Genomic DNA, 26837 nt, shown 5'->3' with positions numbered 1-26837 from the left:
TCTGTGTGTAACATTTTCTGAAGACGTAACAGTCTATTGATGCCAAAACTATTAAAAATACTACTTGGTTACTCAAGTGTTCAACACCAAAGCTGTTATGAGTGAATTCAATTAGCACTGAAATTAATATGGATGAATTGGCCATTACATAAACAATGAAGAATATATAATTACAGGTACTGCTTTTCTCCATTAAGTCCAGTTGCCTTAACTAACTCATTACAAGAAGAGCTCACCATCATAATGTAACTCCACCAAGTCTGTTTTTCTTTTTCTCTTCTTTTCAGTGTTATAATGTAAGAATATTTGTGGATTGTTGAGGGTGTTATATTACTTTTGCTACATGCTTGAGTAAATCCTTTCCTTTGAATTATGTTAACAGGTTTTACCTAGGCTAAAACCCCTGGTGATAAAGTGTAACCAAGAGTTAGTAGAGCTGCTCTAGTTTTTCCACTTGAGCTGTTGGGGCAGAACATTTTCAGTGGATTACGTAACATTTACTGCAGCAGCATGCTCCTTTTCCTCTGCTGTGTTCCTCCTTCTGTTGTGTCAGTGCATGCAAGTATTACTGAAGTTAGTCTGAAAATATTTCATATTAACCACTGCATTTATTGGGTATTTCATTAGGTACAAGAGAATTCTTTTTTTTGATATGATGGTAAGGTTTGTTCCTTGGGATGACCCAAAAGTACCTTCTTCCCAGGATGAAAGGAGATCTAAGGAACCTCTGCTATCTTGAGGCTTTGCTCCTGTCTTTCTCCTCAGTATATTCAGGGGGAAAGTTTTATTTCTTCCTTACCCTTGCACTACTCAGGGAGCAGCCATTACTCCTCTTCTGTGGCTGATTCCTAGATGAATGTGTTGCTGTTCCATCTCCACTATTTACCTTCATAAATCTTTAAAAGGCTTTTCCAACCAGGAATCCCAGAGTGTTATTTATTTGCAAATGAAATCTATTACGTACAGAGAGTGTTTTTAGTTTTGTTTCTTGGAGTGAAAGAAGCTTGCTTTTTGTATCCTCACTTGACTCCCTGACCTGGAATAACTGGCCAAGGCACAAAGCTGGAACCTGAAACCTGCTTGTGGGTGCCACAGGAGAAGCCACACCTCGTGTTGTGTCTCCTGCAGGTTGTTTGGCTGCAGAAGCTGTGCTTAATCTGTAAGGAAGACAAAAGTATTAATCTCATAGATGACTCCCAAATGGGAGCAGAAGTTAATGCTCTGCACATCTTTGTCACCCTGTCCTAGGTTATTTTATGCTTTTGATTACAAGTTAAAAATGTTGTTCTTGCATCTGTGTCTTGTTTGTTTGGAAACAAATTTATTTTATGTAAGTAAACATTTAAATTTTTTTTCCTAAGTTACCATGATCATTTTAACACATGTGAGGAAAAGAATCAGAACACATCCAAGCTCAGCAGTATGTGCAAGATTTTGTTTTTCTTTTCTTTCCGCCAATAGTGTTTTAATACAATTCTTCTGGCAATTCTTTTTTGTGTATGCAGTGTTTTCCATGCTGAAGAATTTTACACATAACTTCCATTCTATAAAAATTTCACTAGAACAGCAAAATTATATTTGCTTACATAGTATTTTTAATGGTGAATTTAAAAAAAGAAACAACAACAAAGCAAAATATTTGCTCATTTCAAAAAGAGAATTGGCAAAAATAGCTAGTTACTCTTTGCTGTAATCTAGAAGTATGACAACTGAGCTTATAAAACATGCTGGTTTTTGGATGTGCAGATTTTTCTTTTATTTTATATTTCAGGCTACTGAAACCTCAGAAGCAGGCCTCCAGTCCAAACTGAAACAGCTGGCTCGACAAGCACTGGACAGGTGAGTACTGCTAATGTTAGTGAACATAGCTGCTGTCAGGTCTAAGTGCACCCTCTGAGCTGGATTCTCAGTCTAACACATCTGTGTGGATTCTGTGTAGACTAAGCTCCTGCAAAGTTCACCTTGGAGCTAGTTGCCAGCTGCTTCACTGCTGAATGTAGCAGCTGTTGTGCCAACCCTCTGGGAATCTTGGGACATGCAGAATTAGGAAAGGACTGTGTGCTTGTTAGAACAAATGCAGTACTTCAGATATATATATTATAATATATCTCAGAGTATTACAATTATTGGCCTCTATAAAAGATGCTGAATTCAGGCTAGCATGAAGTCAAGGTGTCAGTGTCTCTCCTTAAGGAAGATAGCTTGGAAACTGGCACACACTTTTTTTTACAATAGCAATCTAATTACATGGTATATCGGTAGTGAAATCTCTGTCTGAAACAATTTACACAAATATAACTTCAATGTACCTCTTTTTAAATCAGCTCTATGATGATGAATCCCAGGCTGTGTTGGGCTAAGTTTCAGTATAAGCTGGGTTTTAGCTCTTCTCAGTCTGTGTTCAGAAAAAAATCCCAGGATATTGCATGTGTGCGAGTATCCAGCAGCTTAATGCAGCAGTAACAAAATATGGCTTCTGCATACCCAGCTGACAGTTCAAGCAGTTGAAAATCTGGATTGCGAGAATGCCCATGGGTTTTACTACTATTGTACCTCCTAAAATAAAAAATCAAAATAAATACAAAATAAATAAGCAAAATAAATCTGGAAGGTATGAGAGGTTGCAGATCAGTTTTATCTCTGTGTTTCAGTGATCTTGTTCTGAGATTTCACATAATGAACACTTACACAAATTCTCCTATTAGCATAATTTAGAGGCAATAAAAATCTAATGTGTTCTGTCAAAAAGAGCTTGTATGAGTTGGAAATGCTATATTTTAATTGATTCAAGAACAGAAAAATAAGGAAGTACCAGCATCAACAATTGATTGGTTTTTTAGAAAAAGTAGTGTTGGTCAACTTGGGCATTTGCTCATTCCATTTAACATATATGGGAACATCAACCAGTAATAGAATTGTAATTATTTTTATCACTGTTGTAAAGAAAATGCATTCTTCATTTGCTTTAGAGCAGAAGCACTGAAGGAGTCTATGTCAAAGTCATCTCAGAAAGAAAAGTCAACTGCAGCCAAACCAAATCAGCCAGTCAGAACATTCTTTCCATTGGGACCTGATTTTTCTTTAAATGATAAACCACAGACAATCAGAGCAGTACAAGCTAGTGAATCTCAAGGTCAGAGATACACTGCAGAGGAGATTGAAGTACTCAGGTAAGTCCAAGATTTTCCAAAGTGAGTTCATGAAAAATCTGTCTCTGAGAAGCCAAAGTGCAAAGTTGTTTTTATAGATTATACAACTGCTACTTCACTGGAGATCGAAGGAGCATAATATTTTATATGACTCTGCCTTCTATTACATCCAGTTCCTTTTACTTTCATTTTTATTATAGGTGAAATAAGCTACAATCCATAAAACCGCTAACCTAAATTGTGACTTTTGAAAACTATCAAATATATAATGTTCAAGAGGCAGTTGTCTTGTTTTCAGAAGCACTGTTTATTACTAGTTTTTAAAAACTTACTTTATTGTTACCTTCTGCAAGTTAATCTTCAGAAGATGATTGATAGGTTTGTAACTCTTCTTTTTTCATTGTTTTTCTTCTGACTTGTAGGAAGACTTCAAAGATTAATGGCATTGAATATGTACCTTTCATGAGTGTTGATCTGAGAGAACGTTTTGCCTTTCCTATGCCTTTTTCGTAAGTATGCCTCAGTTACTGAACTTCATTTTTGTTCTTATTTTCAAAACTTTTCCATATTTGGTATTTCGGTATTTTCTTTTTCAGGCTTTAAAATTGTTTACATAGGCTTTTAAGTATAATTCAGGAAGAGGTAATTAAATATTACTACTTCCTTCTTCCACTCTGAACTTAAAATTTATTGTAAGCTGTTCTGTAGTACTTTTGCGCTTGCAAGCTTATAAGGATAATATTATATTTCCGTTTTTGGATTATTGGGCTGGGCTGTCAGCTTGAGTCTGTTTTCTGATGCTACTCCATGCTAATGAGTTTAGTTCTGTTGCTTGTAAAATGCAGGTGAGAGCTGTTTTCTTTGTAAAGCGCTATTCCAAGGAAGAGTCAGGCTAGACTTTCATTCATAAGCAATAATAATAAGTTAAGATTACACAGCCATAGTAGACAAAGACATTTGGGGTTGTTAAATTTTTTTAACACTTTTGCCTTTCCCCCCCCCTTAAAAATCACAAACTTAGATGCAGTGTTCCTAGAAATTGTTTTACCGCTTTGTAATTGTTCTGTGCATATTTTGAACCATCTATCAGACATATTTAAGACGGCACAAACCATAAAAAGCTATTAATTTATTTCTATTTTTTTCTCTCTTCAATTTAGTGATAAGTGTGGGAAGCTGCCATTATCCCCCAAACAGAAAGCGATGTTTGCCAAGTGGGTGCGACCAGATGACATAACAAATAACCCTACGATGATCTATACTGTATCAAGTTTCAGCATAAAGCAGGTAAGTTGCTCCCAAGAAAAAATGTGTGCTGCTAGTGGTTTATCATGGGGGGACTTTGTTATACAAAAAGGAATCCCCAAATATGAGAGAGTGCTTTCCTTGGCTCTTATGAGGTTAAATAAATAGAAAAAAAATTGTTCTGTAGGGGCCTCATGTTGAGCAAGCATATACGTTTTCTGTCTCTAATATTGGCTTTGCTTCTTTTGATTTAAATTCTTCCCTTTCAAAGGGAGTTACTAACTGACTGTTTTCCTTCCCTCCACACACTGCATTCATCTCTCAGTGTCTGAGTTATTAGAAAATGTCCTCACTGGTTTTCTTTTCTTTATAGACAATAGTGTCAGATTGTTCTTTCGTGGCATCACTGGCTATCAGTGCAGCATATGAAAGAAGATATAACAAGAAATTGATCACAAGGTAAGTAGCTGTTGCTTTGTAAGATCTTTGCAGGCTTAATACTGCCAAGCTTTTGCAGTATGTTCTGTGACATCTGTACACAGCAAAAAATAGCATTTGTTTCACCTTCATCTCCCTTGGACTCATGAGGTTTCAGCACTTCTAAGCTGGAAGACAACTTTATATTGAAACAAATGGTTTTAAGTCTAACAGCAAAAAACTGTTGGACAAAAATTAGTAATAAAAATTTTGAGTCAAAATTGGGAACAGAGTATGAATTTACTCACATATTTATAGACATGTTCAAAGAAACAGCAATTTTCAGATGTATATGTATGTTCTGTTATCCAAGATTTTTTATAGACACTCCCAAAAGTCTGGCCAATTTATTACATCATGGTATAGGTATTTTGTTTCTTTTATTACTACCAGAAAATCTCATCTGTCTTTGTTTGATGGATGACCCAAGTTTTATTCAGCCAAGCAGCACTTTATTAAATTTGCTCTCCTGGTTAGACAGTTACCATTGATTAAGTTTTCTGGAGTGTAACAAGCCTATGAAGTGTCTCCCTTACTGTACCTGCTGTGTATTAATCAGATTTTCTGGGGTGTATAGGCCTTTGACTCCTTATCTTGCTCAACATAGATTTCTTTTTCTATGACATCTTAACTCATCTCTAGTTATATGATAACAGTTACACAATTCTTTATTGATTTTTTTTCTTTCAACTGTTGATGAAGTTCTCTGAGGGGTATGGGTTCATGGAGTTCCTTTCTGCAGGTGCTGTGAGATAATTTCTCAGGGTTTTCTACTGACACTTAGCCAACACAGATCTAAATCAAAGCCAGCTAAAATCACAGTCAAACATTCCTCAACTAATTAAGCATAGATCATTACAAAATTTTTTTAAAATCACAAAACTCCTGGCTAACTAAGATACAACTTGCTGACAAAATAATACAGACATTGGAGTCTAACTTCATGTGCTTTGAGGAGTAATAAATAGTTTTGAAGGATTTTGTAATTTGTTTGGGATTTTTAAAATACTAGCTTTATTTATAATGCTCTCTAGTTTCATTTTTCTATTTTGTTTATAATGCTTTCTAGTTTCATTTTTCTGTTTTGTTAGCTACTGTGCAACAGGTGGTCCATTTTACAACTCATTGTAGAGTTAATGTTACCAACATTATCACAGCTGCACTCAACTGGCATCCTATGATAAATTTGCCATGGGTTTTCTGGACTTTGCTGCGAGGCTCTTGCCCAACTCAGTGTGTGAATGGTTTTTGATTGTTTTGTTTTAACCTATTATTTTTAGAACTGAATTTGTATTCTTTTCAAGAGCAGCAAGTTTTGCACTGCCTTCTCCTTCAAAAGTTTGACTTGTCATTCAGCAAATACTGTGTTTATATTATAGATTTGTAAATACTGCTTGTTTAATCGTAAGATAGATTTGTTTGCCTTGCTTCTGTTTGAGAAACAATAAGGTTACTTAGGTTCTTTTTGCTACTATTAAGTAGAAAGCTGAAACAAGAGCAGGGCCTGAAAAAATAAAACCTATTTAAACATGATTATTTATACTAAATTTGAGTTGGTCTTCATTAAAAATTCCATATTTCTGTTCAGAGTAAATTCCATAAACAGATTGTGTTAATCCCACTTTTATCGTTATAAGTGTAGGTACAGCCTAGTCATTTATGTCATAATTTCCTCCTTTTTTTTTTCTGTTAACAGTATAATTTACCCTCAGAATAAGAAAGGAGAGCCAGAATATAATCCATGTGGTAAATACATGGTGAAGCTTCATATCAATGGTGTTCCTAGAAAGGTAAATCTTTTTTGGGGACTTAGTACTGCATAAGTCATGTGTTTTAAAGGCTTAATCAACTTCACTATGAAGTGCTTGCATAGCAAAAACTTAAGGCAGGTGCTTTTGGAAAGTATTTTTTAATTGTTAAACCTTCTTGAGATTGGTTTTTGGTTTTGAAGTATCCAACCACATACTTCTTTTGTCTGTACTTCTGTAGGTGTTCATAAAAATAGCCTTACATTAAATTAATGTTAAAAAATGCCTTATATTACTTAACAGAATTGTGAAAACCAAACAGGAACAAAGCTATGTGTCCCCTACTTATGAATTAGATGTGCACTCTTCCACTTCATCTAAGAAAGAATTAAAAAAAAATATAGAGGGGGATACCAGGAAAAGTATAGATATGAAATGACTGTAGAGGAATAACTCGACTGATGAGCAAGGCTTTGCTCAACTACAGATTTTTAGTAAGAAAAGGAAACACCTGAAGATAAAACTTTGCAAACTCACAAATAACTTCATTTTCTTTCCAGTGCAATAAATAAGAACATAAAATAATGTACTTCTCCATATAATATTTAACCGTAGCACAGATCATAGTGACTTATGAATATTTATGAGAGTTCAGAAGTTGAGTGGTCATATTCATGGGATGGGAAAGTAGGGGGAAACTTCTCAAAGGCTCTTAATTGTTAAGATATAACCTCTGGGTCAGGAAGTCTTTGAGCTTCAAAATTCCAGAATCTGAATATTTCAGGAAAACATAATTTTTGTGTCTGCCTCACTCTTAATATTCTTTCCAAAGTATCTCCTAATGGCTGCCTTTTGTCAGGATGAATGGCCATTTGCTCTCCTATGAAAAGGTTTATTCATTCCTGCACAGATAGGATTTGACCAGAGAATGTGCTGTGTTGGTAGCCTGTATTTGTAATGGACTAGTGCCAACAGGAAACTGAAACATCTATTCACAGAAACTGTTTCAGATTGCTGCAAATATGCAGTAAGAATCTGTAATGATGATGAATATACAGTACCCAATTTAAAGAAGAAATGTTAATACTGTCAGAGCTGCTGCTTTAAGGTATTCTTCCTTTTCAGAGAGAAGAAATTGAATCTGGAACTAGAGGCTATGAAAGTTATGACACAATTTGCTTCCTTAAAGATAAATAAATATTTATTCCTCTGCTGGCTACCCTCTATGCTCTGATTCCTTATTAGATGAGGAATATTGTTAGACTTTTCTTTACTTTTTATGCTTGTAATTATACAGAACCTTTCTGCAAGTGCCTTTTACAGTAGCTATTGCACACTTTATAAGAGTGTATTGTCACCATCAGTCAAGGCAGCCACTCACATCACCCAGTTAGACCAGTGCAATCAAGAGCTGGCAGTAGAATTTCTTGTTCACTTGGGCAAACCACTGTAGGATTGATAGAGGTGTCCATATGTGAGAACAATGGTCAGGTCTGGCTGTGTCTGAGAAGCTTTGTATTAATGAGGGTTTTGTTTTATTTTCTGATTACTTTCAAAATACTTTATTAGATTTATGATGATTTTTCATTCATTTCACACAGGTAATCATAGATGACCAGTTACCTGTTGATCATAGTGGGGAACTTCTCTGCTCTTATTCCAACAATAAGAATGAATTATGGGTGTCACTAATAGAAAAGGCCTACATGAAGGTCATGGGAGGATATGATTTTCCTGGATCAAATTCTGTAAGTATGAGATTATTTCTAAGAAGAAAAAAATTCCACTTAAATAATAATGGGTAAAATAGTTTCCTTCTAGTGAAATCAAAGTGAACAACTTGGGAAGATAAGTATTTGGTTTGACATTTTCTTAATTTTTTTCTCTTTCTTTCTTTCACAAATATTTTTAGCTGTACTTCATGAAATTATTCCATCAAAATAGAATGAGCAAGACATCTTGATGGTCAAAGTTAATTTTAGTTCTTAGACTTCAGTATTGATGCTTGTGGGTAGGAAATGTTTTATATAGAGTCTAGATGGAGGTGTTGGGTGAAGGCATAAATTCTCTTTGCCCATATCAATACTGCTGATTTTGGTTTCTAACTCTTTCAATAAATAGGACAGTTCTCCCTCATCAGGTAATGGAGTCAGCTAGGAAAGGAACAGTCTAGTCATTTAGAAGGTCTGTATAGAGGGAGCAAGTACTTTGATCTGTGCAAGTTTGTTTATCAGATTGTTCCACTTATCTCCATAAATATGCATTGGGTTTCTATAATGTGGTTACTAAAGAAACAGTCAGCATACATTATGCAAGTGATGTCATGCAAGTTATTCTTTAAAGAGGGATGGTTTACTGAAATGAGTAGTCCACAAAATTTATTACTTAGGAAGCCGTTCTGAATTTAACTTTATACTATTAAAATTTTAAAGATTTTTTTTTTTAAATTCATGGTGCTAATTTGGTGTCTTGACAATCACATTCTTGGTATACTTGGTAATCATTACCTCTTGAAAAATTGTTATGGAGACAAATGTAGCTTTGTGTAAGGGGTAAATGTAGCACACATTTTTATGTGTCAGGCTGCTTTGTTTTGAAGGACAGAAGCTGGTGAGAGTAACTGTGTTTTATTCCCATTGTCACCCTCTAACTTGCTATCTGGAAAAACAGCTTGGCTGGTGACATTTAATCTCCACCCTTCCTGCCCCCTCCACTTTCCACTGCATTCCGGTTTCCTTCTGTAATCAGAGTTACTTACAATCAGGCTGTCTTGTACTTTTAATTCCTCGAGTTCCCGCCCCCCAGTGCTGGTTATTGGCACTTCAAGCATTTACAGTCTGCTTTTGCTTTGAGGAGTACAAAGCAAAAGAATAGGAATTAAGCAATATTTCAAGGAGTTGGGAGATTAAAGCATCTTTTTATGGAAATACATGTCAGTGTCAGCTTTACCAAAAAGAATAAAAAAACCAAACCCTGAGGTTTAGAAATAAAAGATAAATTATTTAAAATGCATATATAATAGCAAGGTACCAAATAGAGCTTCTGAGATATGCTTTAAAAAGTCTGTAAATCAATGAAATAAATAGAACACATCACACAGTTGAACGTGACTGATGATTCTGATATGCTTTCATTGCTCTGGAATTCCAGTTTATTTCATCAGTTCACTTTCCAGCTGTTTTTCTCCTTAAGCTACTTGGAATTCTTGTCCTTGTCTAAGCAAAGAATTTTTTGTTTGTTAGTCTTAATCTTGACCCTTTTATGCATAGAGCTGTATTGTAACCTTTGTGTACTTGATTTCTTTCAAGGCTTTTTATAAGTTGTGTACAGACATCATATGTTTATATATTGATTACCTGTTCTGATTTCTTTTGAATACTTGCATTTCAGAATATTGATCTCCATGCACTGACAGGCTGGATACCTGAAAGAATTGCTATGCACTCTGACAATCAAGCCTTCAATAAGGATAACACTTTCAGAATGCTTTATCAGAGGTAGACATTTGTTCTTTTCTTAGTAATTAAAATGCTCGCTGTGTAGTAGCTGTGTTACCACTGTAAAAGCAGTATAGTCACCACAGATACTTCAACAGCATTTTGGTACTGCTGCAAATTGTGCTTTATATAACCTCCATGTGCTTTTTGGAAGGAGAAAAATTGAGGTATTGGTGGCTTTGAAAGAACAGAAGATCAAAATACTGAGGAATTTTGTGTGATTGAATTCTTCTTTTCCTTGATAAAGAAAACAGAATATAGAGTCAGAGAAGAGTAGTTTGGAACCAATATATGAGTTACATTATAACTGGTACTAGTTATAATATATACCAGTTAAGTGTTTAAAAAGAAGAAGGATGTGTATTCTGTGTTTCCACACAGTTCCCCAGAACTATAATATATCAGCTGTCCTAGCAAGCAGATATAATACAGTATTTCTAATTGTATCACAAGATTATGCCCCATCAGTAAATCTGCTGGAGGAGCAGCAAAAGCCTATCAAAACCGCAATACTGGTTTTCACGCCTACCATAACAGTCGGATTTGATGGTCTTAAAGATCCAAAGTAAATGATTCTATTATTTTGCTTACGGTGAAAGATACAGCCATAAATTATATTTGCCAGGTATACCAAGTACTTTGATTTCTTTCAAAATGGCTTTGTGCAGCTGGTGTCTTATGTATTTCAGTGCAGTAGAAGGGGGTTATTCTGTTGACTGAAACATCTGCATCCACGATTAAAAGAGTCTTTCTACAGTGTTTTTTCCATTGCTTAGGAGCTCTCAGAGCCGTCAACAATTTTTCAGATGTTCTGTTGTTGTAATTTGACGGTGTGACTGAGGTTAGGATGGGATCTAGCCACTGGAATGTTGCTGTTGTTCACCTGTCCTAGAGTGAAAATGTGTTGATCCATATAATCCAATGATCCTGTAATTTGTCTTGGGACACTGAGTGTGTACTTGGATTTTTAGCTTAGGCTGGAAATGCGTCAGTGCGTTTTCACAACAGTGATTGTTCCAAAATTAACAATTATGATTCAGAACACTAAACTTCACTATAAACACCTGCAGAAGTATGGAAGTGTGAACTACTCATTCTGCAGAATCCTGGGAGTGCGACAGACTTGGTAATTTGCTATATGCAGTCATTGACTAAGTGGTGATGAAACCACATTTGTGCTCAGCTATGGATCTGTGAAGAGTATCTTAAAAGTGACACGGGCTGAGATTCATGTTGATAAATGCTGAATTTTGTTTATGAAAATACGAAATTACAATGAAATACTATTTTTTAATTTAAACTGTATATTTAATTCTGAAAGAAAAATACTTCCACTTTCTCAGATTTTTTTTCAGGAGTGATTTCTGCTGACAAAACCCCCTGTATCCTAGTTTTTATAGAGCAGGGTCATGCTAATGGACAGTGTACAAAGATGCTACTGCAGTGTCTGGCAAATGTTAGATTGCAACTTGTGAGATTTAATTAAGCTATTTTTCCACCTCTTTTTGAACAGATTTCACAAGGGAGATGTCCTTATCACAACAGCAACAGGGGTGATGTCTGAAGAGGAAGGAGAAAAGTGGGGTTTAGTTCCAACCCATGCATATGCAGTCTTGGATATAAGAGAATATAAGGTATCAAGTGAAACTGAAGCTGTTTTCAAACTCCTGTTTGAAACCTACTTGTGTTTCTAGGTTTACCCTAGATGGGTAATTACTGATTTTTTTTTTTTTTTTTTTTTTTTTTTTTTTTTTTTTTTTTTTTTTTTTTTTTTGTTCTAATGGCTAATACATTTTATTTTGTCTGGGACTCCACTGGGAAATATCTGAAAACTTAATGATCCATATAAAAACCACTTTCAATATGTAAAAATTACTGTGACAAGATGAATTGACAGTTTTACTTTGTGGTTTCTTTTAGGGACTTCGATTTCTTCAGCTAAAAAATCCGTGGAGCCACTTACGTTGGAAGGGACGATACAGTGAAAATGACACAAGAAACTGGACCCCAGATTTACAAAAATACTTGAACTTTGATCCCAGAACAGCTCAGAAAATAGACAATGGTAATAAGATTTTAGAAGTCATTATCTGCTCAAATAGTATAGATCTTTGTGGTGTATCCCTGCAGGAAGGTGGAAAGGAATGCTTATGCACAAGAAGAGTAAAACAAATACTAGAAGCTAAATAGTCCAAAAGTTTAGGAAGTATTTATGTATTTAAACCTGTCATTTCAGGATTGTCTGGGGTTTAAGTAATCTAGACAGTTAAATATGTATCTCAAATTCATTGACAAGAAAGTACCTCCTTGGTTAAGTGTGCTGTCTCAGTATGTGGGAGTTCAGTGCAAAGAGAACATTCTGACAATAAGCTGTGAAATGCTGCTTTTTAATATGTGAATGGACTTTTTGTGGGTCTTTTTCCTCTCCAACATTTTCAAATATGTATCAACATGTTTACTGTAAACAGTATTTAAATCAGTCTTTCTGCTGCAGCAGCTGCATTTTACTTTCAGAAAGATGTTTCTGCTTTTTGCTGTGTCCTTGTTGCTGTCTCCAAATCTCTGAGGGAGCCTTTTTGTTCAGTGCTACTGTTTTTACAACACTATGCCTCCAAATCCATTAGATTATAGCATTTATTGATAAGCCTCATGCAAATGCCTGATGAAAACTTTGGATTCAAACATAAAAATACTAGCCCTGGATTTGTGACAGTTATGAGATAATAGCTTGTTATTTATTTACCAGTTAATTTTGTAAATAATTTGTAGCATCTAGTTGTTAAAATTTTATATGAAATTACATTGGTAATTCTAATGGAATTATTCCTTCTAATTGGATTTACACTTTGGTCTTCTTGATTTTGTGTAGTTATTATGACTGGTTTTTAGTGCTGCAAGATCTGCAATTGCCTGTTGTCAAGTACATGATTTATAAGGCTGCTAACATTTTGACAGTTCATTCCATTAGGAATTCGTTGGTTTGCAGGCACTGTTGTTGGCTGAAATTGCAATTAAGGGAGCTAATGGAGAATTAAAATAAATGTATGAGAATGTTGCAAAGATAAAGCAAATTTAGGGTGCAAAATCAAGTGACATAGGTGTTGGTTGAAGTATCTTAGAAATACATTTAAACATACTCACATGTTGATTGACTAATTGATTGTGCCGGATGGCTGCTGAAGTAGGTTGTTGAATTGCAGGAACCTGTTAGACTGTGTATTTCATTTCTTTGTTTTTAGAAACCTAGGAAAGGCGAAATGAGGAATCACCTAATAATGTCTCTTTCAAAATAGCAGATTTTCTCATATCTTCCACTTAGTCCTTAAGAATGGAAAAGCATTCCGACAGCTTCAGAAAGTCCCTGATAATAAGAAGAGACTAACTTGTTTTTTCTTGCTTTAACTTGGTTTGTGAGGCAAGTTTAAATTTAACAGTTTAGGCAGTGCAGACGTTACTACTACATTTTGCAGAAATGTTGGCTTATATAAGCTGTATCATTTGCTCAGAAAGACACTTTTGAGAAACAAGTAAAATCAAGGTATCTGGTAAGAAAATAATAACAGCATTTCCTTTTCAGGCATTTTCTGGATTTCTTGGGAGGACCTGTGCCAGTACTATGATGTTATTTATTTGAGTTGGAACCCAAGTCTTTTTAAAGAATCTACATGTATTCACAGGTTGGTCCAAAAGATAAAATTTTTGTTTCAAAATCTCAGTAAGCGTTCTGATGTGATGTTTCCTTCCTTCCATTCTTCTAGGTTACAGCTGGGGACTTGAATTCCAGCTCTGTTCTTTTGAGCCTGACTTTACACTTTCTCAGCCCAGGTTTTGTTTTTGACTACTTCTGTAACATCAATGGAGCTCAGTGACCCTTGTGATGTTGCTGTGGAGCTGTGGTTGTGTAACCACATTCTGACCTCAGTCCCACATCTCCCTATCAGGATAAAAATCAAATTTTGTCCATCTCTAAGTAGTGCCCAGACTGTCTTTAAGTGACCCAGTTATTATTTGGAATTCATTTTTCTGGCCACTTGCAAGTGAGCTGTGTGGCGTGTTGTTTTTGTAGGGTGTGTTCACTGACATCAGGGTACTTTAACCAGTTCTGGGTTTTAGCAGTTGTTGTTACCATAAATAATCTTCCTTGCCTGCTGATTTGTTTTCTGAATGTGATACCTGTCTCTTACCAAATATCTGTAACATTTAAGGGTTTTGCCTCCCAGTTGAGGATAAGTGTGTGTATCTGTGTCTTGGTTTTGGAAAGCAAGGGTTTCTATACTTCACTCCACTAGACTGCACTTTGCCACTGCTTCCACACTGTTCCTGCATGTGTTAGCTCTGCACAAGCTCCTCCATCCACAGTGTGACTGCTGAGCTTATCTGTAACAGCTCCTTCCATCTTTGGGTTCCAGTTATTTTTAAAATACACTGTGGTGATGTAGCAAGATGAGATAATGTGTGTGCTAATGTCAGAGCTCACTTACTGGTCTGTCTGTCCTTATGTGATCAGTGATTGTGTTCCCTCTGTGTAGGGAAAAGCCTTAGCACAGTGGCAGTTGCCATAAAATGCAGAGTAACGATGGTGATAATTTGAAGCTTTGTTAATGCAACCTTCCACACATGCTGTTCAGTTTTACAAGTGTGAGAGGGACAAGGAGACTTAGGAATAGCTGTATAGGCTTCTGTTCCCAGTGTGCCACACTGTGTTCAGTCATCAGCACTTTTGTTTTTCCTCATTATATTTTTCTTGTCTAGACACTTCACAAGACAGAAGGCACATTCTGCAGTAGGGCACCTCAAAGATCTTTAACACTTCCTGCAGGGCACCCTTCCAATCATGAAACAGGGCAAATTTTAAAACAAAAATTGCCTCAGGAAAAGAAAAAATGGAGGAAAAAATTTGGCAAGGTTTTGAAACCAACCACAGCAGATAGATGATAGATAGATTTCTACAGTTCCAAAAGTGTAGGTGTTTTTCATTTAATATTGGTATGTGCAATTGCTGCATAAATGGTCCAGCTTTTTCTGTGCTTTGTGGGGTCGCAGTCACCAGCCAGGCTGTTTGTATTTAGCATTTTTTATTACCATACATGTATTGTGATGAACTCATTTATAAGGCAAGATTCTGAGATAACGCTTCTGATGTGACTGTGTTATGTAACCACTGCCATAGATGCCAGTAGAAAACTAGGCTTTGGTAACCTTCTATTGATAATATCACGCTGGGGTTGGTTTCAAAGCACAGATTAGTTTCTTACTGGTCTAATAACATGTCTGTATCACTTTCAGTACGTGGGATGCAAAGCAGGGCCCGGTGAAGGATGCCTACAGCCTGGCCAACAACCCTCAGTACAAGCTGGAGGTGCAGTGTCCACAGGGTGGTGCTGCCGTCTGGGTCCTGCTCAGCAGGCACATCACTGACAAGGTGCTGGCTCTGCACTGCGAGCTCTGCCTCTGCTCCTGTAAATCTTTCTGTATGGCTCTCTCTTAGTAGTATATTACTGCCTGTGTTCAGGTGTGTATGCCTGTGTACATGTAGAATTTTCTAATTCAGCAGGTATGTGTATGTCCAGCTGAAACAGAGTAACATTTCAGCTAAGTGATTCTATTCCACTGTAAAGGTTCTGAAGTAACTTTGAATCCTGGGGCCTGAATAAATTAAATTAGTGGATGTTTGTTTACTTCAGGCATTTGAAAAAAAATTCCGTTGGGTATCCAATAAATACAAATATCAGATCATATTGTGTGGTGATCAAAAGGGGTGGTAGAAGGTGTACTTGACTTGATTAAGCATTCATCATGTTTTGCAGAATTGCATAATTCTGATTTGTGGTTTTCTGTGGGTTTTGTTTTTATAGGATGACTTTGCACACAATCGAGAATTCATTACAATGGTCGTATACAAGACTGATGGCAAAAAAGTTTACTATCCAGGTTAGTGTACCTTAATTAGTTACTGTATCTGATGCTATAAATAAATGAAAAAGCACGCAGAATTTTGTGGAGAGGAAAGGCACTTCTTGCTTTAAAACTAGATGCCTCATTAAGAGGTCACTCTTCTGAAATCATTATTTTGCTCTGTTACATATCCTACCTAAAGTCTGAAGGAATAAGCCATTGCACACATGGTGTAAGAACTCCTAAGAGGTCTACATAGTTCTGCTGACACTTACTTTGATGCAACATTTTCTTTATTTTTTTCTATTTATTTTTCAGTGCCAGTAGTTAACACTTAGAGAGAACAGATGTTGTGCGTTCTTCTCTGATAGCATAATTATTTCCTGCATTTGTGAAATTATTTAAAGGTCTACAGCTTCCACAAAATGAAAATAATCAGGGTTAATTGTCCCATGAACTTGTCTTAGTAAAGTACCTAAGCAAGTTTATGAAATATAGGTAAACACTTCAGCATATTTCCAAGTATCAGATACGGAATGTTTAAAATGTTCAAATTTTATCAAAATCTCACTCTTGGTCATTATATGTCAGATTCTTTTCACCTTGAGAAGAGTTTTGCTGTAGCTGTGATATAGCCAAGTATGCTTTATTTCAAGAGAAATAGCAGATCTGAAACACAGGCTGAGATTTAGGGTGTAAAGGTAATGCCCAGGTTGAATGGTTAGACTGAAACTTTAAGGCACAGCTAATAAGGTCTTTTTTTTTTTCCTTAAGTTAGAGGTAAATATTGTAAAAATATTACAATATTTTTGGAAATTGGAATTATTCAGTGAAGATGCATCCTAAAACAAGCGGGGTTTGGCCTGTTGCTTTTACAGATAGGAGCCTCTTTAGAACCAGGTTTACATTCTGGTAGCTGCTCATGCAACAACTTCCTTAGTAGATTTTAAAGCTTTTTCACCAAAGAATGTAATTTTTGGGACTTTTTCTATTTGAATGGCTAATAAGGATTGCATTGTTCACATCTGATATTGTTGACCACTTTCCGGAAGAATCCAAGCTTCCCCTAGAACCCAGGTCTTTCTGTGCAGTGTCTGTTGACACCTGACCAAATAATCATGTTTTTGCAAGAGCTTCTCTGTGAGGAGAAGCAAATGCCCAAGTTGTTTGTGGTGTTCCTGGTAGTTGTAGCAGTGCTTATTTTACATGTGTGTTTCACTGAAAACATTCTTAAACGAGAAAACCCAAACACAATTGTATAGTAAAGGGAATTGTTCAATTGTGCTTGAAAGAGACAGCCTTGCAAGACCAGTAACAAAACCTGAATGATTCATATGTTTTGTCCTGCTACACAAACTCTTTTAAAAACTTCTGATCTCACGAGCTCAAACTTGTTTTAAACCTTTTTCCATGGAAATAGATTGGTCAAGCTGCAGTATTATTTTTAACCATCTGTTAAAATGAGATGAGAACAAAGCAGCTTAATCTTTTGGCAGCAAGGCCGAGATTTCCCATTCCTAGCTTCTTATTGTTTTATATTAATCCTTTCCCCTCTCCCATGTTGCTTTGTGGAAGAAAATAAAAGGACCTGATCCTGGGCCTATTGAAATAATTGGCTAGATTTGGTCCTGCTTCACTGAAACTAAAAGAAGTCTGGAAAGAACCAATTAGAGGGCAAATAACAAATTACACTGTCTAATTGTAAAAGCAAACATTTGGGTTCTTTCTAAGTACCACATGTGCATTAGTGTTGGGATGCAGCTACATCTGTGTAATGATCACAGGGATTTGAAGAGAGAGGGAGAGAAAGCTTGTGTGATTTAGTTAAAGGAATTAACATGTTTTGAAGTATTGTTTACGTGGTGGCCAAAGATTTTGGCAGCTGGCATTCTGGAACTGTCCAGCCAATGGAGAAAGAGCAGACACTTCAGAGATTCTCAAAGAGTACTTAAACATCCATTATCTTTCTCTTGAAATTTCAACATAATTACAGCAGTCTTCTTTGAGTAGTGACATTGCTGGGAGATGGATAAGCAGTCCTGGCAAGTCTTGGGATTTAAGCTGTACTTTCAAGCACAGAAATTGTGTGTTGTCATGTGTGATGTACTTCTCCTGAAAACAATAGTTGATGTTAAGACTGTCCTTTTTATGGATAAATCTTGAGGCTCTCATCTGTTCAGGGCACTCGGGTCTGTTCAGTCTAGTTTTAGAAGTTTACCAGGCTGGGGGATTTTTTGGTCAGGGAAAAATGTTCATCCTTTTCTTTTTCAGCTGATCCTCCTCCTTATATTGATGGTATTCGGATCAACAGTCCCCATTATCTGACCAAGATAAAGCTGACCTCTCCAGGTTCCCATACGTTCACCTTAGTGGTGTCCCAGTATGAGAAACAAAACACCATCCATTACACCATCAGGGTAGGTGCTGTTGTTTCATAATAAATGTAAGCAATTAAACTGTAAAGTGTCTTTTGTTTTTAAATTTGATAAAAAGGGTATTTCTGAATCAATATTGCTGCTTTGGGGAGGGAAGCTATGAATGATGGAGCAGAACCACTGGATGAAGTGGTTCCTTGTGCAAGTTCTCCATTTGTAGTTAAGATATTAGTGTGGTTTTAGTAATAAAATTTTAGTAACGAAATCAGCTGAAAAATACTCTTATTTCCTAGAGTAAAAAAGTATCTATGTACAGGGAAATCATTGGCTCTATATGTATCGAAAAAAAACCTATTTTAGATCCTGGTTACAATTTAAAAATTTTTGACTTGTCTAGGTCTTGACTTAGGATTTGGGTTTTTCTCTAAGCTGCTGAGTCACATAATGATCAATGCTAGGGGTTTTTTCACTGAAAAAAGAGTAAAATGCAGATTGTTTCCATTTTGATTTTTTTTTTATTTTTGTTGGGTTTTGGTTGATTAGTAGGGGTTTTTTTGGGGGGGAGGGAGGGGGCAGTGTTGATAAGAAAACTTAAGTAGAATTAAGTCTTGGTCCCAGCACTATTCTGAATTTTGAGTTTTACACAGGGTCATCTGATGGGTAATATAGGCATGTAGTGAACAAGTATCTAAAAATGTTGTGTAGGCAATTCTGCTTTCTTTTAATTTGTCATGATTTCATTTGAAAAGTGCAGATGAATTTGTGACCTGCTGCTTCTTTTACAACACAGGTGTATTCCTTGTGCAAGTTCACCTTTTCCAAGATTCCCACACCTTACACCATTTCCAAACGGGTAAAGAAACATTTTCTTTTATGGGTGACTGGTGTGGCTTTTCCATGTTTCTAAGGTTTTAAAATACATTTTGATACTACTGCCCCAGCTCCACCACAGAGTGTGTTGTTGCAGCTGTGCCTTTGCAGACATGCTGCAAGGCCTTTGTGGATCAGACTGGCCTTTGGAACAACAACCTATACCCTAGTAAGTCATCACTCTGTAGAAATCAGGTTGTGCTAGTAATGGTGCAGAGTGAAAATCCCCCAGAAGTGTTGCTCATATCCCCTTGGGAGAATTGCATGATTTTCTTGGAAAAACTCCTGGCACGATGGGACAAAATCAGCAATGCCAAACCAAAGGCACCAGTAGCAAGACCGTAAGAAACAAACTTAGGACAGAATTATCGCAACACATTACTGTTCCTGAATTTTACAAAGATACCTCAAGGGTCTGTAACAACTGGAATAATCACTCCTGTTGCCAGACAGGATCAAGGAAGTATATCCATTGTACAGTTGCTGTAGAAATGCTTCCTGAGAGTATAGAAACTGGGAGATGGAGTGAAAAACTTGACTGAAATTAAGTCAGAAGCTCAGGCAGTTTTGGGCCAGCTGCTGTTCATATTTCAGCTGTCAGCATGAGCTGCAGTTACACCTTCAGCTGAAGTATAAATATAGCCAAGAGCTCACAGGATAAAGTAACTTGCATGTATTTTCATGTTTTAGCAGTTTTATCCTCAGGAAAGAATAAACCAGCAGCTGTTAACTTTAGCTCTATACCTACCATGCCTACCCTGGGGAATCCTATTATAGTCAGAAGTCTTCTGTCCAAACAGTAACTTGTTCAGGAAGAGAGAAACAAGGGAGTTTGAGCCACAGTGGAATGGTCCATTTTCTAGGACACTCATGCCTGAAGCCCAGGATTGCATTAGTTTGTATGGTCAGGGGCATATGCTGGCTTGCAGCTTGGCTCTCGAGCTCAGACTATGTTCCATACCAGCTGTTATTTCTGGAACAGTCCCTTGAAACCTGTTCTAGAGAATGGTGAGTGAATAGAGAGATTCCTGGGAGCAGCAAGATGATTTGTTTGGTTCTTCCAGAAACGAGTGTCCTATATAGGTGTTAAAAACTGTGCTTACTTAGAGAAAGTGCTTTAAGAGGTGGAAAAACACATTCAGGGCAAAAAGCCTGTTTGAAGAGGAACATCCATTTTATGTTTAAAAAGAGAATCGAGTATATAAAAATACAGAAAATTCCTGTTGATTATTTGAATGTCTGTCTAGTATTTGAAAAAAAAAAAAAGGTATGTTCCGTCTATCCAAATCAGTTCTGTCTTTAGGATTGAATACAAAAAGTTGGTTGCCTGTTTTTAATACCTGCTTGGTGATTGCTTAGCAGTCATCACACTCAAAAGCAGAGAACTAATTCACAGTTTAGCAGTAAAAACAAGTTCTGTTAGATGTCCTGTACTGGAGTCAAGTGGTCACCTCTGGAGCTCACCAGTCCTGATGTGATTCCTGGAATTAAGTGTAGCAGAAGTGGAAAAGGGCTAGAAAGCTCCACAGCACACAGCAGTTTTAGGTTCCTGGGTAACAGCTTGATAGGGAGAGAAATTCCCCTTGCTTCCAGACTTACCATGTTTGAGGGGCATGGGCACTGAATGAAGAAATTAAATCACAAGGGAAAATGTTGCCCCTCACTGATTTGAGAGAGGCAGGAGAGAAGTAACAGGAGAGATGGATCTCAGCTATAAATCTGTGGGAATGCCTGGCATGGCTTACAAGTCTAACCTTTCAGTTTAATGACTAGCAAGAAGAACTTGGAAACAGATGGCCTGCTTCTCAAAGTCTGAGCAGCATTTCTCCTCTTGTGTGTCCTTATCCTTGCAGAATCTGTCCTTATCTTGTCACTGCAGTGCTGGCTTTCAGAGTGCATAGAGGTGATGGATAAGGCTGGAGGCAGAGATCTTTAAAAAAGCAAAGGTTACAACAGTATTAGTGTTGTACTGCCTGTATCACTGCTGTTTCTTATTTAACCCAATGGAGCAGTGTCTGAGGACAAAGAAAACCCGACCTGTGTAGTGTAGTGGGCATGGGATAGATGGGAATTTGGGTCTTCTGTTAGCTGCAGTTTGTCAGAGTCAGAAACAGTCACTCAGTGCTTGTTCAATGTAAGCTGGAAAAATACAGTACATGTTTCAGGGATATAAGGCTTTGATAAGGGGGATGGGGAGCTGCATGAGACTTTGTGAATGCTTAACACCATCTTTCATTTCACTTTAAAAATTAGGAGAGGTCACTATAGTCAGTAACCTCTAAGTGAGAGGACCCTCTAGTCTTGTTTTTGTGTATATATAAGCAATACAAATCCTCAGGATTTGTTTTCTGTACTTCTGACTTCTTTCAGGTTAATGGACAGTGGAAAGGTCACAGTGCTGGAGGATGTGGAAACTTCAGAGACACCTACAAAAATAACCCCATTTATCAATTCCAGCTAGACAAGAATGGACCGTTGCTAATTGAACTACGGGGGCCAAGGTTTGTAGAAAATAATGGTGCATCAATACAGTGAAGACATTGCATGTCAAAGATAAAGCTTTGTCAGTATCCCCTTGGGGAGGGTGGGAAGCTCATGGAAAATGCAGAAGACAAGGTGTGGGAGTTGACTCAGATTTAGTACTATTTATGTTTCTATCTTTACCATCAATAGTGTTTTAAATCTACACATTAACTACTGAGAGAAATCCTTGACCTATAAGAAAAGCAGCAGCCTTTCTTTCTCTTTAGTTTTGGGGTCTGAGCAGAGCTAGGGCAGAAGGTGTAACGGATTTCTTAAAACTAATTATGCTCATAATTCCTTTTTATTTTGTAGTAGAGCTAATATGCAAGATACTAAACCCTTACAGCTCTCAAACACCTCTGAAAGTGTATTTACTCTGCCTCTAACAGGCCAGGAGAAGTGCTGGATGTCAATGTCCTATGAAGTAAACTTATGCAGGCCAAATTCCTTTGGCACAATTAATGATTACCTCAAAATACCAGTATTCAGCACTTCTGAACAGCAACATCTCCTGACCTGCAGTCAAGTGTTTATCCTTTGCACACCCACAAATAGGAGAACTTTTCTATCTCTCCTCCCCTCTTTGAGGAAACTCCTCCTCTCATGAAATGAAGATGAAGGAAGAGGTGTGGCTGCACAGTTCCGTGAATTGAGCTGTTCTTTGTATGCATTTTTTCCTGCACTTGCACATCATATTTGGGTAGTTTGAAGGACAGGGGCAGTGGTGCCTGTCACATGCATTAACAGGAGCAGATGAAGTGTCCCAAGTTGTACTGCAACATGAGAAATTCTGCTGAGATCACTGACACTGAGTCCTCTGATAGCAATCTGATCACACCCCAGGATCTCTGCCATGTGACACAGGAGTGTGTCACAAGCTTAACTACCTGAATTCTGCTTGAGTGTGCAGGCATTTTCCCTACAGTCTAGTTCTAAACCTGAATTGAGTTCTGTCTTCCAAATTCTATATTCGTGTCATGGTAAATTTGTCTTAACGTTTTTGTCACGAATGTGACAAAACTTTTAGATGTCTTTCAGTTATACTGTATAGTTTTGAATAACTAGCCCTCTTCATGGTAATCCTGATGACCCAAATACCTAAAGCAAGTCTGTCATGTCACTTGCAGGCAATACAGCGTTGGTTTTGAACTTGTCACCGTCTCAACAGTGGGAGATCCTGGTTCCCATGGCTTTCATAAAAAAAGCAGTGGTGACTACAGGTAACAATTAAGTCTGTATAGAGGTGTGAAACATACTTTAGATCCCATTTCTAACAGGTAGTTTTCTTTATCATAGGTGTGGATTTTGCTACTTGGAGGTGGAGAACACATTTGCTGGAGTTTACAACATTATCCCCACCACATTCCTGCCTCAACAAGAGGGCCCTTTTTTCTTAGATTTTAACAGTACTACTCCTCTTAAGGTGTCACAGCTGCAGTGAGGAGACAGAACTGTGCAGTGCTGTTTAGGGAGATGGTTTTGATCTGTCCAACAGCCTGAGAACAGGTGAAGAACCCTTACTACGCATGCACAGAAGAAAATTACATCCTGAGTTATAGCCAAAAGCATGGAATCATGGATTGCCAGTTAATTGTGGCAGGCAGTTAGCTGTGGGTTTGCTGCTATGGTCCAGGGGTAAGCACTGTTCAACAGGCTTGGGAATAGGCTAAAATGCATATATTCAGATGACCCAGCAGAACTCAATTTATTGCAGTTTTTCCACACTTTGAATCAAAGTCTAGTGAGTTACGAGAAAAACTAACATTGAAATTCCCTCCTCCCAACAGACAGGGTATACAGGCTAAAGATTCTATTCTTAAAAGTAAACACGTAAAAAAAAATATTCTGGTGTATTCTGCTTATTCAGTCTCAGGATCAAATAGCTTTTGTTACATGTTTGTGCTGCTCTCTCTAATGTTTTCATCACTGAATTGGTTCTTGCATCTAAATGTAAATGTACTACTGCTGGGCCAATAGTATTCCATGTGTCATTTTATCTGGAATATGTATATAGAAGTAAAGGAAAAGGAAGGTTCCAGCTTTAGCCGTTTCTAAAAGCAAAGCAATTCCTTTGCTCATGTTACATGCACTTTGAGAGCTGTTACTTTTATGACTTTAGTACATAATAGAGCATGAGGTTCTATGGCTTCCTTCCTGCCATCTGCCAGACCTAGGCTGATCCCAATGAGCAGGAAGGACAGGAGGGTATCCAGCAGTAGTGTCCAGGCAGTGCAGCACTGCCTTCCTCAAGCAGCCATAAAAGGTTTTCATCTGAAGATCCCCTGTAAGATTCACTGTATCTACTAAGGGTAGTCTCAGTTGCTGGTGCTGGGAGATGGGGAACTGCCCACCATCGGCAACTCAGCAAAGAAATGTTTTATTTTCATCACTTTTGTAAGTATGCATCATGTAGAGAAGGATCATTTAAACCTCCCTCCCAATACAGCATGGCTGCAAGGAATGTACTTGCTGATTCCATTATGCAAGACATCTTTGAAAAGATACTTTTTTTTCTGTGTAAGTTAAAGCCAGTGACGTGTCATCAATAGAAGCAGGGTCAGAGTTCCTAAGAAAATTAGTGGAGGTGGGATTAATGCAGAACAAGTTATTTTTTAGAAGCTTCCCACCCCTATGTGCTCTTCCTCAAGATCCGTATACAATGCATCTGAAGAGAATTCAAGAAGTTTTTATTTAATACCAACTGCCTCACAGATCCTGGAATGAATTAAATTTTGTCATTTTTACAAAACTTACAGTATTTCACAGTTGGAGGGGGGAGGGTATTTTTAAAACAGCCATGGGAATTTTGCTGCCATTCACACTGGTGGTTTGGCAGTTTTCCAAGCAAAAAGGTAGTATTTAAATCTTGCTTTAGATCACAGGTGTCACTTGGCCATTGGGAAACCTAACACACATTCTACAGTAGCACCAGAAATATCTGTGGGCTAAAATTATTCCCACAGAAATCTGCTATTAGTCCTCTCCAGAAAGTGGAAGAACCTTTTGTTTCATTTCCTTCATCAGACAGCTGCTTAACAAGTGTCTGGAGCTGAAAGGGCAATGACAGCTCCTGCCTTGGGAAACACATGCCTTGCTGACTTGCAGTGCTCTCAGAGACCATCTGGGCTAAGGAATTCGTGACAAGTTTGTCACAGAGTGACTTACCTTCTTTTGCAGAGAAGTTTCTGATGATTATTGCAATAAATAACCAGAGGGAACAGCATGGACACAAGCTGAGAAGAAAAGAGATTAGGTTCCTTGTGGTTATGCTTGGCTTTTGGAGCATGTGCCAAGGACTGCTTCATCCCTAAAATATGAACATTTCATTCAACTCCCATTTTCCCATTTTTACAGGTTTCTGTTAAGTTTTTAGCTGAGGCTAAACCAGAGTAGCAGTGAAGTCCTCCATGTATCTTATCACTTCTAAAGTTGGAGGTAATGAGGAAGTCTCAACCAAGTATCTTCTTGGCAGTACAAAAGGCAGATGCCAGAAGTGCCAGCTTGCAGCACCAAGTTCTTTCACATTCTCTGCTGTTTGAGATCAAGCTGGTAGACTTGCCTACAGGAAAATCTGTTGTTGTTCGTCAGTAGTTGGTTTCTACTCAGCAGGAAGGAGTTTTTCTTTCCCCCGAGCACAAGTTAGTGCCAAAGCTTATGCTGCATGAAAGGAGCATAAGGCTCAGCTTCCGTAATCTGCTGAACTTAAACTGCACTGAACTAAAAAGTAAAAAATGTACTCACTTTCCTAATGCCAGGCAAAGGCATTAAGGCCAAAGGATCCTGTCCCCACCAGGATACACCAGTATTTCTTACACATTCGGAACAGTCAGTGGATTGGGCTCATCCCCATTAATGCACAGGACTTAAGCTTAGTGTCAATCTTATATATATAAAGCAAATTCTATTCAAATATTGCACCTGCATAGGGTACTAGAATGCCATCACTGCATTTTCCTTCATATATAGGACAGAACACGCAGGTGAAGTATTCAAGAGGTACTACAACAATATCCATATGAATTGTAGCCTACGGATTCTGGTTACGGCAAATTCATCTTACAACAAAGTTTTCTTGCCCTTTTTTCTTAAGAAAAAAACACTGATGGAAAGCATTTAGAATTTGCTTTAATATTTTCTGTCAAGTATATACTTTTTTTTCCACAAGGAAGTCTGGAAAAATTATTGCAAAGTGGACTGTTCCTTAGATTTTAAGATGACCTCAGGCCACTAAGTTAAGCTTTTCTTTCCCATATACTGTTCAGCATTTTTTGAGCCATATACAAGAGAAGATAGTTTGTTCTGTTTGTTTTGTTAGGAAGACAACAGTTACCTCTTAGTTGATCCGATCCCTCAGTCCTCAAAGATTCAGTGAGACATAGTACCATGGATGAATGGTATCCACAGCTTCTATCCCCACTGCGCTAGACTGTGAGTCTGAGTTCAGTCCTAGTCTCCTGCTGCAAGCTTCATGTAACTATTTTGTACAGTAATTATGCACTGAACCACACAATCTCTGCAGCCTCTGAACAGCCACCTATTTAGAACTAAGTTTTTGTACATACGGTAGAGGTTTTCATCGTTTTTTGTTTGATAATACCAAAGAGAAATAGAACTCTTAGGCTAACATTTGCTTTATACATTCTCACATCAGGGCAGCTGAATAAATCATGTATACTTTGATAGACCAGAGGCTTATTTTTATAACCATGAAGGCAGCTACCATCATGTTACACTTCAGAATCCATGAAGAGCTCAAGTAAAAAGTAACTGGAGACAGCTTGTTCATTTGCTTGTACTCCATAGCAATGTATGTTCATTTAAGTCTGTCATATTTATAATTATGGCTTTTATGAAGTTTAAAATAAAATGAGTTTTCCATTTATTTATTAGACACACAGTTCTGCCTGTTTGCTTGCACAGTTGACGGGTGATTTACCTGCCAAGTCTAGGCCTCACCAAAGGAGGAAGGCTGCACCATGATCTTTCAGCAACTCTTGCAGCAGGGTGGTACAAAAGGAAGGGCAGAGTGGGTTCCACATCCTTTTAAACTTCCAGATC

General features: G+C 37.4%; 1 protein-coding gene across 2 annotated transcripts in view; it reads left to right on the top strand.

Annotated features, from left to right (window-relative positions):
* The window catches only part of CAPN7 (calpain 7), a 32023-nt gene extending 5355 nt beyond the window's left edge, over positions 1–26668 (top strand). For both annotated transcript variants that reach the window (XM_083874640.1, XM_083874641.1), the window contains 18 exons: positions 1772–1839; positions 2970–3170; positions 3572–3658; positions 4310–4436; positions 4768–4853; positions 6568–6661; positions 8221–8367; positions 10010–10116; positions 11630–11750; positions 12037–12181; positions 13694–13793; positions 15403–15538; positions 15972–16047; positions 18283–18428; positions 19177–19239; positions 21627–21757; positions 22907–22999; positions 23076–26668. In XM_083874640.1, the coding sequence (XP_083730766.1) occupies positions 1772–1839; positions 2970–3170; positions 3572–3658; positions 4310–4436; positions 4768–4853; positions 6568–6661; positions 8221–8367; positions 10010–10116; positions 11630–11750; positions 12037–12181; positions 13694–13793; positions 15403–15538; positions 15972–16047; positions 18283–18428; positions 19177–19239; positions 21627–21757; positions 22907–22999; positions 23076–23220 (2073 nt within the window). In that variant the 3' untranslated portion in view covers positions 23221–26668. The remainder of the gene's footprint in view (positions 1–1771; positions 1840–2969; positions 3171–3571; positions 3659–4309; positions 4437–4767; positions 4854–6567; positions 6662–8220; positions 8368–10009; positions 10117–11629; positions 11751–12036; positions 12182–13693; positions 13794–15402; positions 15539–15971; positions 16048–18282; positions 18429–19176; positions 19240–21626; positions 21758–22906; positions 23000–23075) is intronic.
* Positions 26669–26837: the final 169 nt, after the last annotated feature.

This window comes from Zosterops lateralis (genome assembly GCF_965231275.1).
Source record: "Zosterops lateralis genome assembly, chromosome: 1".
Classification (NCBI taxonomy): Eukaryota; Metazoa; Chordata; class Aves; order Passeriformes; family Zosteropidae; genus Zosterops; species Zosterops lateralis.
This window is presented reverse-complemented; position numbering and strand designations above follow the sequence as displayed.